Here is a 12,721-nt window from a genome sequence, read left to right as displayed (position 1 = left end):
GGCTCTCTTGCTATTAAGATAGGCAGCCATGACGCCCCGTCCCACCCTGTTGATCCCGGCCAAAGTACGACCCTGGTGTAATGGGGGAGTGGGGGAGGGAGAGGACTGGCTCGTTTCAGACGGGATCAGGCAGAGTTTGTGGGGCTGGGTCGGGCACGGGGACAGAGTTTGCGGAGATGAGGCAGAGTTCACGAGGATGGGGCAGGAACAGGGGCGTTCACGGGGGACAGAGTTCACGGGGCCGGGAAAGGGACAGAGTTCGCAGGGGTGGGACGGGGACAAATTTTCCCCCCACATCATTCTCTACTCTGTACCAGGGTGTCTAACGACAGAAGCTGGTATCCCAGCTGTCCCACTTGGATCATAATAAACTATTGGAATGTCTGAATGCTATAGACATACATGGCCAAGTTTTGAAACGGTTTGAAGGCTTTCTTAAATCTAGAACTTACCAAGTAAAGCTCAATAATGAGTTTTCAAAAAGCTGGAATAACCCTTTTGGAGTACCCCAGGGGTCTCTTTTGTCTCCATTGCTTTTTAACATTTATTTGGCCTCTTTTTATCCCAGTTCAAAATTAAATTATTTAGCTATGCAGACGACATAATTGTTTTAATATCTGTACATACTTCTTTCTCTCAAATCAATCAAACTGTTGTTGAGATAATGTTTTATGTTATGTTATGTTCTCTGACCCTTTTCCCTCATCTCTCACTAGCAAGGTTGTGTGTGGGGTTGGGGGGAGTCACCTCACCCTGAAAATCCAGTCTATAACTCAACTGCAGTGATCCTGGTTTGGGTTCTTCCACCATTACAGTAATTGCGACATTCATGGGTGGACATGAGTGGGAGGGCAGGCCAAGTGCTCTCCAGCCCCGGCTGGACACTCAAGAGGCTTTGAACCCTGCTCTAACCACTTCCCTCGTCAACGGGGTGCCTGGGTTCTGGCAGGAAAGATTTTCCCACGTCAGCCTGAGCAGACCAAAGCTGCAGAGCCAGCGGAGAGAGAAAATGCTGGGACGGGCGCATAGCATCATGCTTCTAGCCCATTCCTTGGCACACCCCGTCGTTCTTTTTTTCTGCATTTGGGCTGCTGTTTGCTCGCTCTGTGGTCTGTAATGCAAAAGCCGCTTGCAGTGCCGGGCGCTTCATTTCATTCTCCAAAAGTCCTGTGACCTCTGGTCCCAAATTAATCTTAGAATTCAGAAAGTAGGGATGGGCATTAATTTGCAAGGGGGTGGGAAATGTCGGCGAGAAAGCCCGTGTCATTGCATGCTGGTATCGAAGACAATTTTGCTTTTTGCTGTTTGAGAGCGTGCACGGTTTGCAGGTCGTGCACCGTGCGCAGTCTTTCAAAAATGGCGTCCCCTCTATCAAAAGAGTGTGCACGCAACAACTTAGCTTCCGTGTCAAAGGAAAATGGATAAAACAGGGCAATAGATTAATATTTAGTGCAGTGGGCTGAGACCCTGGGGAACTGGGTTTGATTCCCACTGCAGCTCTTGTGACCTCAGGCAAGTCTTTTGCTCCAGGTAGATTGTGAGCCCACTTGTATATAATAAAATGCAAACCACTTTGGTTGTATCACAGAAAGGCAGTACACTCCCCTCTCCCTATTTGCAAGGCTTAGGGACATAGCCCCCTCGTGAATAAGAAAAAATTTGCAAATAACTTTCAGGTCGACTCTGAACTAGAGAGTTGCATGGGGACAGAAATCCCACCCGTCCCCACCAGGATCCTCTCCATCCCCGCCAGAATCCTCTCCGTCCCTGCCAGAATCCTCTCCGTCCCCGCCAGGATCCTCTCCGTCCCCCGCCAGGATCCTCTCCGTCCCCACCCATCCCCGCAAGGAATTACCTCCATCCCCGCCCATCCCCATAAAAAGCAGCAATTCCTTCTGACAGGATCATCAATTCCACAGTTTCTTTTGTGTTTGCGTTGCTGTTTTCCTTGTGGAATCTCTTTGGTGGAACCCTTTTTTTGTTTTCTGTTCAGGTAATTAACTTATAAACCCCCTTTTTTTTACTAAGGCTGACGTGTCCATTATATTATATGGACGAAACCTGCTTCCAAAGCTTTCCATCCCCGTTGGCTAGAGAGGGGTCCCCGTGGGAGTCCTGTGGGTTAGGGGGGATTCCCGCAGGACCCGCGGGATTCCCGCGATCCCTGTTCCCGTGCAGACCTCTACTCTGAACCATTCCTGCCTCCCGGACCTCTCAACACCTTACTTTTAAAGCCTGGTGGTCTAGCGGTAAAGTGGGGCAGGAGCGATCTTCCTATGATCCTGCCCTGTGCAGAAAGCACTGGAAGTCACGGTAGCCATTTTTGTTTGCAGCTTTGCATGGGGGGCAGGAGTATAGGAAGATCGCTCCTGTCCCGCTTCACTGCTAGACCACCAGGCTTTAAAGTAAAGTGTGGAGAAGTCTGGGAGGTGGGGTGATTTAGGAGACTCGTGAATAACCGAATTTGCAAATCCTAAACCCGCGAATATGGAGGGGGAGTGTTATACATATAAATGACCCTAGTCCTGGAAATGACACAAAGCAAACATTTTATGAATGCCCATCTCTGTCAGAACACAGATGTAGGACCAGTGGCATAGTGCGGGGGGAGGGGGGAGTCGGACCATCCCAGGCACTGTATCCGTGGGGGCGCTGGCACCTCTCCACCCTGCCACACCACACCCCGTTTACGCCATCCCTCCCCCCCCCACTCTGTACCTCTTTAGATCTTAGCTGGCGCGAGCAACTTCTCCTGCCTGTTGCTCGCACCGCCTGGCTCCCCTCTGAATCACTTCCAGGTCACGGGGTTAGGAAGTGACATTAGAAGGAAATACAACGTTGGCATGAGGAGCATGCTGGAGAAAATCCACTCATGTTGGCAAAGGTTTAGAGCAGTGGTCTCAACTCGCAGCCCGGGGGCCACATGTGGCCCGCCAGGTACTATTTTGAGGCCCTCGGTATGTTTATCATAATCGCAAAAATTAAAATTAAACAGTTTCTTGATCAAATGTCTCTTTAGCTATAAATTACAATATTATTAAGACTTAGCCATAAGGAAAGATTTATAAACTATAAAGAGTTTTTCCTCATGCAAAATTGTCATTTCTTTAATAAGATATTAACTATTTTTTTCTGCGGCCCTCCAAGTACCTAGAAATCCCAAAATGTGGCCCTGCAAAGGGTTTGAGTTTGAGACCACTGATTTTGAGGTACCGGCGAGGGAGGGGGGAAGGGAAGGACCAGGGGAGGTAGAGAGGAGGTGGCGAGGGGTAGAGCGCCTCCTACCCTTTCTATGCCATTGTGTAGGACCGTGTTGGCTTTGTAAATTCCATTATGTGTTACTCATCTGCACAGATCCATCTGCTCGTTGACACATTTCTGTTGCTCTTTATCGTCAGTAGGGTCTGAAAGCCCAACAGAACCGCCAGACTCTACTGGTTAGCTTTTACTGTTTAAAACCTGTATTAACCAAATAGAATGTCTTTTTGGTGTTTGCTGTGTTAACCTCATACTAACCTCAGCTTTGTGTTTGCATAAAGAGCATGGCAGACTTCTGACCCGCCAACCTTACCCGAGAGAAACGCACAGTGAGGAGGAAGACTATTACATCGACCGTACACAGAACGGTTGCAGTCTAAACACAGCAGCTGGCAGGAGAAACCTGTGGAAACTTAAGGAAGGCTGTGGCTGTAAAAGCCCACACGAGCAGTTCACCAACTCTGGGTTCTTTCGCGGTAACAATTCTAGCCAAGATGCTCTCGGGGACAGCAAGCGTCGCCCGCTTTTTCAGAAAAATTTCTCCAGTGAGTCTTGCAGGGGTGGGCCTCGAAGTTTCAAGGAGGCCTCATGCGAGGGGCACAGGTGGTTTCCAGAAGATTTTGGACCAGCTCAAGACTGGGAAGATGGGCACGGTCATAGGAGGGAAATCAATACGAGCAAAAGAGGGCAAAAGGAGTCTAGAGAAGGGTTCCATAAACATCAAAACGAAGGGTACGGACACTCCAGCTCAGGCAGTGAGGTCCGCCCTGAACAGGAAGTGAGGGACAGGAGAAGCCGATGCCCACAAAGGAGTCAAAGCAGGGAGCAGAGGACACATCACAAACCAAGAACTTGTCCTTCTAGGAGACGCAGCCCAGTTTCGCATTCAGGTATTGGTCACAAAAGAATATCATGTTTTGCTGTAGATATTTCCAGACTTAATATGTAAACTAATATCAAGGTAAAAACAAGCAAGCTGGAGAAATCTGGCGAGATGAAGTGATCAGAGCCTTCTTCAGTGGAGCCCCTGTTACAGGCCTCTAGTGTTGCCAGGTTTTTGGTTGAAAAAAAGAGGATGCGTGGCCCTGCCCTGTTCCACACCCGGCCCTGTTCCATTCCGCCCCCAGCCCTGCCTCGCTTTGCCCCCCCCCCCCCCATCTCCGGCCTCACACAAACCTTGTCTCTTCGGGACCACGTCTGGAGTGCATCTGCGCATGTGCGGATACCCTCCAGACACGCGGCCCCGATCTCAACGCTTTTCAAAGCCCAAAGTACCGGGTCCACCAAAATGTGTAATTTAACCTGTCATGATTTTTCCAATTTTTTGTGATCATTTGAACCCCAATACCAGTTAAAATCAAGAAAAGACGGCTTTTATATTTGTCAAAGGGAGGTTTAATATGTAAAATAGTACCGCAAATTATTGCTTCATATGTTAATGAGATATCTGAATCTAAAACTAAATTTATTTGTCCCCAAATTGATTCCCAAAATCTAAATATCGGCGGACAAAAAAATAACAGATGATCCGTGAAGCATTTTAACCTTGCCACCACCCCTGTCAGCTAAGGTGAAATTGTATCCCAGTATTTGCATGGTACATGGGCTTGTCATGCCACTTTGGCTAGTGCGCATCTGAGAAGCTGAAAGCTCTGCTGTTAGTCGTTTCACGGCCAGCAAGGCCTCCCAAGGCTTCAGCGGAAATGTCAGACTTAACGATGTACCACCTATCTGGGCAACAGCAGATGAGCAGTGTCGGATGCAGAGGATCGCATTTGATGCGACAATGGCGCAGAAGAAAGGCCCAGCAACCTACTTCTGTATTTTGCCACAAAAACCTGACGAAATTCATCAAGTCACTAGGACTTGAACACGAGTCGATTGACACCTAACAACTCACATGGCAAGGGGTGTAGCCAAACTTATTATCTTGGGTAGGGCCACGTAATATAAATGCGCATGAGTCGAGCCTCTTTCATTTGAAAGGAAACTCGGCAATGAGAGGGCATAGGACGAAGTTAAGAGGTGTGATAGGCTCCGGAGTAATCTGAGGAAATACTTTTTTACGGAAAGGGTGGTAGATGCGTGGAATAGTCTCCTGGTAGAGGTGGTGGAGACAGAGACTGTGTCTGAATTCAAGAGGGCACGTGGGATCTCTCAAAGAGAGAAAGAGATAATGGTTACTGTGGATGGGCAGACTAGATGGGCCATTTGGCCTTTATCTGCCATCATGTTTCTGTGGGTGGGCCTTCCAAAACTCCACCCCCTTTCCATTGTCCCTCTCTGCTGACCCTGAATCTAGCATAAGCCTCCCCACCAGCCTACCTCAGCATCTTCCCTATAGCGGCACAATGCACCTGTGTTGTCTGTGCGAGCCCTGCAGGCTTTCCTCTGTCACGTCTAGCAAACAGAAAGTGAAGTGAAGGCGGGATGTAGCTGAGGGAAGCCTGCAGGGCTGATGCAGGCGGTGGGAGGTGTGTCGCTGCTGCACCGTTCAAAATGCCGAGGTAGATCAGAAGGCAGGAGAATCTGAATCCAATGTAGGAGCAAAGAGAGTAATGTGGCTGCTACTGAACGTTTCGGTAGGCCATTCCGGGTGGGCATGTGCTCACCCAGGCCCACCCGTATCTACACCACTGTTGCATGTCCTTCCCTGTTGCAGCTGGCATTCACCTATCTTCTCTGCAACCACAAGCGCAATCTTTCTTTCATTTGATTTAGAGATTTATGGACCTGTGTTCTGTTATAGATGGGAGCAGGCGGCACTGCCACGAGAGAGACCCACTGGAGAGGCACCTTTCTGGGTTACAGCTTCAGAACAGTAACCAGCTCTTACGAGATGAAGAACTGGCACGGAGACTGCAAGAGGAAGACGAGAAAGAGCTAGTAGGTGCCTTCTGTCAACTCTTCCAGTTGGCGAGTCAACCAAGTTGAAGTATTATCCACAGGCGTATTACATTAATATATATCGGAATAAATTGAATATTGAGCACATGCCTATCTTTAATAATTAATTTTGCTCAGTAATAATTATTTTATGTATTCCTTCATTTCTTATCTGCCTACAACTAAAATCACAGTCATCGCAATTAGAATAGCCACCACCCAATTGACTCATTTGTTGGCAGCTACTCGGACATTTTTAGCAGCACTTAACTGGTTATTTTTACTGAAAATGACCAATTAGCGCAGAAGGGCAAGTCACCTGTGTTTGACTGATTGATTTATATTCCACATAGCCTACAATTTCTATGCAAATTACAAATTATTCAGGTATTCAAGCATTTTTCCCTAACTGTCCCGGCGGGCTCACACTCTGTCTGGGGGATTAAGTGACTTGCCCAGAGCCACAAAAAACAGTGTGGGATTTGAACCCACAACCCCATTTAGTTCCTGATTTTCAGAACGAAGCAGCCAGTTTTAGCCCATAAAATAAGACTGCATAAATAACCGTCCTATCGTGCATGGCTGGTTAGCTCTGAATATCAAGTTAACTGGCTTAAAAAAATCCCAAAAAAACCCCCCAGATGTGGCCCAGCATTGAATATTCGGGTTTAACTCTGGTGGCTGAATATTTGAGAAGGGTTGGAGTCAAAGTATGCGGTTCATTAAAAACGCGTAAAATGCTTAATATACTAAATGCTATAATATATTAAAAATTGCTTAATATATGAATCTTTTTTTTTTTAGTTCAAAAAGTTTTATTGATTTTATAAAAGATGAAATACAAAGCCAACAATATGTGTGCTCCAACAAGGAGCACATTATAACAATGTCATTAACAAATGTGAAGTGCATCCACAGTGGAATAATAGTCATAAATGATTGAATGCATCAGAAAGAAAATAGAAGTTGAGAAGACATTAGTTCAGGAAAAGGAAATAAGACATAATAGGTGCTAAGTTCTAACAATGTACCAGAGTAATCAGTTTAAATGATCCAAGCATAAAATAAAGAAATTGACATAAACAATATTAAATGAAACATGGTAAAACCAGAGAGGTGCCTGAAATGATATAATTTGAATCATTTTAAAAATGAGTTCCTAATGCTTTTTATTTCTTCTAGGCAACATTAAAACATCAGAGGCAAAATGAGGACTTCCGGGCTGCTCAGGTGGCACAGGACGAGGTAGGTTAGAACATAACATAATAATAATAACATAACCATCAAGCCCAGTAGCCCGTTTTCACGGTGGCCAATCCAGGTCACTAGTACTTGGCCAAAACTCAAGGAGTAGCAACATTCCATTCAGAATAACTAAAGAATAGCAAGGTTCCGGAATCCCAAAGAGTAACAAAAGATTCCGGAACCCCAAAGAGTAGCAACATTCCATTCAGAATCCTAAAGAATAGCAAGATTCTGGAATCCCAAAGAGTAACAAAAGATTCCAGAACCCCAAAGAGTAGCAACATTCCATACAAGATCTCAAAGAATAGCAAGATTCTAGAATCCCAAAGAGTAGTAACATTCCATGCTACCGATCCAGGGCAAGCAGTGGCTTCCCCCGTGTCTTTCTCAATAACAGACTATGGACTTTTCCTCCAGGACCTTGTCCAGTAGGAAGGAAGGTATGCTCAGATGTCTTCTTACTGGTTGGCCACTTGGTTTACTTCTCTAAGGCTTCCCTCTCATGAAAGCAGTGATGAAGATCAGTGTACTGGTCCTGAAGCTCTGCTGAGTGGGAAATAGGGCTCAAAGAGTGTGAGACTGAGAACAACAGCTACAATTTATTATTTCTATAGCACTACCAGACACATGCAGCATTGCACGTTAAACACGTAAGAGACAGACCCTGCCCAATAGTCTCTCGAGCCATTTCCTGTGAGCGATCTGCACGGGGCAGGAGCGTGAAAAGATCGCTCCTGCCTCGAAAACCCGCTAGACCACCACTTAAGGCTTAAGGGGGGGCTTACAGGGCTTAAAATAGCCTGAAAAATTAAAATGTATTTTTTTTATTTAAAACCGCGAATAAGCGAATCCGTAGATACGGAATTTGCGAATACGGAGGGGGAAGTGTATTATGCTTCCTTCAGTACTGAGCTGAAGTATTTGTCCTCTTCCTAATGTTTCAGGAGATAGCAAAGTACATTCAGCATCAGGAGCTGAAGGCCCATCGGAAATCCCAAGAGGTGGAATTCAGGAGGAAGAACTCTGGGGGTATCGGCATCTCGGAAAGAAGGGGGCACGCAGACAGAAAGGTAAGGCGCTGCCAAAGCGCATTTCTCTAATTGGACGCACCAGTGGGTAGAGCAAGAATCTACTATGAACAAGGGCTGGCTTTAGGTACATCCTATTTTTACTCTGGTCGGTTGGTGACTGATGGACCAAAAGACAAACTTGCTGCTCAAGTATAGGTCCTAAATCTCCTCTGGTTCGAGGTCATTTTTCCTGTAATATGTTTACTTTTATAACTTTTTGTAAACCGCGTTGAACTTCGGGTTACGCGGTCAATAAGCACAATGTTATGTTTCCTAAGACTACCCTCCAGGGAGTCCAAGAGCTGCCTTGGTCTCTTATGTACGGTGTTGATCTTCCAGAAACTCCCGACTGGGCTTGAACAGGGAGCCTGGCAGTTTCACAGGAGCCAGCCTGTCTGCACACACTAACCCGTTTCCTTGACAACCTATCGTTTCCCAGTGCAGACAATTCAAACCCAAACTGCCACACATCCAGCAGTCCTAATACTTGGGATTGCAAACAGCAGTGATGATTTTAAACCCCCTGTATCTTTATGTTTTTCCATTGACTAGCAAAATAAGAAATACGTGCACTATACGTCCATTCCTCTTACTCCCTTGGTGCCTATAATTGGAACCATAGAAAGATGGTGCATCAAGTCTCATCCCCTTTCTCCTTCCCTGTCTCCCAACCCATTAATATACCCCCCCCCACTCATACCTGAAACTGCCCAAGTATTCACTATCCCTTCAAAATTCCCACTCCATCAATAATTCCATGCTCTACTCCCACTCTCCCATTCAATTACCAAGCCCAGTTATCTTCTGCTCTGTTTCCCTTTTTACCCACCCCCACCTAAACTAAACCAAAACTTAGCCTTAACCTTATATACCGGGTCTTCAACCAAAGGAAGCTCGACGCGGTTGACAATAAAATTAAAAAATAAAATGAACTGAATGAAATACAAGAGAGTTATTTTCAAAATGTTTAGCGAATAAAAAAGTTTTTAGAAGTTTACGGAAGAGTTGGAAGGAACTGGGACACCTCAAAATAAGGGGAAGTTCATTCCATAATTGGGGAAATTTAAACGCCAGAGAGCTGCTAAAATTCTTAACTCCTTGAATTCCTTTCCTAGATGGAAGAGAAAGTTTAAATCGATGAATGCCTCTCGCATAGGAAAATCTATAAACATTCCATAGCAGAAGAACAAGAGGAGCAAAGATACCATGTACAATCTTAAAAACAATACATAAACACTTACACTGAATTCTAAAATAAACCGGGAGCCAATGGAGAGAGAAAAGCAAAGGAGTCACATGGTCGAATTTGCTCTTTCCAGAGATCAACTTCGCGGCGGTATTCTGAATCAATTGTAGTCTTTGAAGGCAGTTCTTAGTGGTACCAGGATACATTTTTTTTTTGCTATATATTTGCACAACATAGAGCCATTTTAGGCTTCCCGTGAGGTTTTTATGCCGGTGAGTTTCTCCGCCTGAACACCTTAGCCACAGCTGTGGTGGTTGGGGGGGGTGGAGGGGCTTAGTCTGAGGCTTTTCCTCCTCATGTTTTAGCTCTCTACACCTTCCACACGACCTTTGTGACTGTGTTTATTATAGACTATTAGTGGTGATTTCACTGTTTCTGAGTTATTGATACTATATAGACAGACTTGATAGGCCATGTGGACTTTATCTGCCGCTATTTTCTGTGTTTCTCTATTTCTGTCACGGTCGTAATTCACTCTGAACCAAAATGCATTTGTTAAAAGTGGAATACAAATGGGAAATTAAATTTGACCTCCGCGTTATCAGTAGAAAAGTGATCAGATTATCAGTGATTTAACCTTCTTTCCAAGTTTATTTACATTTTAGTATGCCGACCATCATCGTGTATCTGGCCGGTTTACAAAGCTAAAAGCATTAAAAATAAATTTAAGAATAGGGAGTAAAAAGAAAAGGTTGGGCATTGAATAGACGAATACAATGACGTTCGCAGGTTTTGGGGCGGGGAAGGAAAGTTTGTAATTATATTAATGAAAATTAAAATAAATGAGGGGAAGAGTGACCGACCTGCTTGAAAACAAAATTAGTACAGTGGAATCTTGGTTTACGAGCATAATTCGTTCCAGAAGCATGCTCGTAAACCAATTTACTCGTATATCAAAGCAAGTTCCCCATAGGAAGTAAGGGAAACTTGCTTGATTCGTTCCAACCCCTCCCCACCCCCCCAAGGCCAGTGGTGCTGCTTCACCCCCCCCCCCCCAAGAACCAGCATTGCTCCTCCCCGGTCATGAACGCCTCCCCCCCCCACGTGAACCGGCATCCCCCGCCAGCCCAAACAAAAGACTTACCTCATCTGGCACCGGCACGCAGCCCCAGGACGTGCCGGTGCCGGTGAACAAAGATCCTTCCTGTTGCCTGCACGTGCTCAAGGCCTTCTGGCTCCCATTTCTCTCCGAGATTCTTGGAGAGAACGAGAGCAAGAAGGCCTTGAGCATGCGCAGATGCTCAAGGCCCAGTCGGGGAGAAGCACGATCTTCGGGCATCGGCACCTCTTGTGGTTGGTGCTGTGTGCTGGTGCCACACTGGGGGGTAAGCATTCAGTTTGGGCGGCCGGGGGATTCAGGTTCACCCGGGGGGGGGGGAGACGGGATCTCACAAATCGGGTCAATGCTCGGTTTGCGAGTCACGATTTGCGAGAATGTTTTGCTCGTCTTGCAAAACACTCGCAAACCGCGGTTTGACTGTAGCTTCCCAGCATCTGGTTGCCGACAGATTTGTCTTGAGATCAGCAAAGTGAAAGAACTTGACAAGTGCCTTGATTAACACTTACGGAAGAGCCTTGGAAAATAAATTGCAGTGGCTGTCCCCAAATTGTTATTAAAGAACATTAGGTACGATGCTGTTTGCTTTTGTGGAGAACATTCAGTGCTGGCTCTCTGGTACATCTCTCATTTGCCTAATTGAGCTCCTATTCCTTAATATTTAACTCTCTGTTTGCCTATGTAGCCATTAGAACTTGGAATAGCCTTCCTGTAACTACAATACTCCCCCGATATTCGCGGGGGTTCCGTTCCAGGAGCCCCTGCGAATCTTGAAAAACCGCGAATACGGTTTTTCGTGGGACAGACGGGAGAGGCAGGAGAGAGCAGCCGGAGCCCTGGCCAGTGAAGGAAATCACTTGCTGTATGCTCCGACCGCCTCTTCCTGCGTCTCAAAGCAGCTCCTGATGGGTGAGGCCCAACTTTACTACAGGAAGAGGCGGTCGGAGCATACAGCGAATGATTTCCTTCACTCGCCGGCGCTCCGGCCGCCCTCTCCTGCCTCTCCAGGGGTCCTCTCCTAATCAGCAGATTGCGGTTGGAAAATACCGCGAATGACCAGGACCGCGAACCGCCCACCGCAAATTTGCAGGGGAGCACTGTGTTAGGACTGAGTTGAGCTATCTCAGATTTCGAGAGAAAAAAAAAATTTGAAAAAACAGTTTACAGCATCCTGCTATATAACCACTCCTATTACGAGGGGGGCCACTGAAAAGCTCTCAGACCATACCAACAAAGCTGGGGCAGTGATTTTCTACTTGGAAAAATATGGAATGAAAAAAGTGAAAAATCACTGGGAACTGAACTTTCTTAAGAGATCAGATTCCACAGGTGACCCTTGAGGGGAGAAATGCTGGCCTAGTGCCTAACTCTCAGTAAACCTGGTTCTAGGAGGGAGGTTGTAGAGGATCTGGATAGCATAGATGGTTTTAAGGACAAGTTCCTGGAGGAAAAGTCCATGATCTGTTATTGAGAAAGACATGGGGGAAGCCACTGCTTGCCCTGGATTGGTAGCATGGAATATTGCTAAACCTTGGGTTTTGATTAGGGACCTGGATTGGCCACCATGAGAACGGGCTACTGGGCTTTATGGACCATTGGTCTGACCCAGTAATTCTATTCTTATGTTCTTATGTCACAATCTTTGCTCAAGCAATAAAGAACAGAGTGGTGGTGAGGGTCGCAAAATGAAATTAGTATAACGTATATACCCGAATATAAACTGGGATTCTTGGGCCCAAAAATTGGGGTCCCGGTTTATATTCGGGTCAATACCCCCTCCCAGAATTTTTTTTTAAGGCCGCTGCCACTAGGCTCTGCCCCCGCCTCCCTCCCTTCCCTAGCCTCATACGGTACCTCATCTTGGCGATCCGCAGTGGGAGTGCAGCGGGCAGGAGCGAACTTCCCAAGTTCCTGCCCTGGCGCTAACTGGCTGTCGCGAGTTCCTTCGGCTGTTGAGCA

General features: G+C 46.3%; 1 protein-coding gene across 12 annotated transcripts in view; it reads left to right on the top strand.

Moving 5' to 3' along the window:
• The window catches only part of LOC117349364 (coiled-coil domain-containing protein 50-like), an 88,136-nt gene that overhangs the window by 61,252 nt on the left and 14,163 nt on the right, over positions 1–12,721 (top strand). For 11 of the 12 annotated variants that reach the window (XM_033922745.1, XM_033922746.1, XM_033922743.1 and 8 more), the window contains 4 exons: positions 3,540–4,148; positions 6,008–6,144; positions 7,327–7,389; positions 8,334–8,459. In XM_033922745.1, the coding sequence (XP_033778636.1) occupies positions 3,540–4,148; positions 6,008–6,144; positions 7,327–7,389; positions 8,334–8,459 (935 nt within the window). The remainder of the gene's footprint in view (positions 1–3,539; positions 4,149–6,007; positions 6,145–7,326; positions 7,390–8,333; positions 8,460–12,721) is intronic. The other variant, XM_033922750.1, reaches the window with a different exon arrangement.

This window comes from Geotrypetes seraphini, chromosome 15 (assembly GCF_902459505.1).
Source record: "Geotrypetes seraphini chromosome 15, aGeoSer1.1, whole genome shotgun sequence".
Taxonomy (NCBI): domain Eukaryota; kingdom Metazoa; phylum Chordata; class Amphibia; order Gymnophiona; family Dermophiidae; genus Geotrypetes; species Geotrypetes seraphini.
Note: the sequence above shows the minus strand (reverse complement) of the source record. Positions and strands in the feature narration are given on the sequence as shown.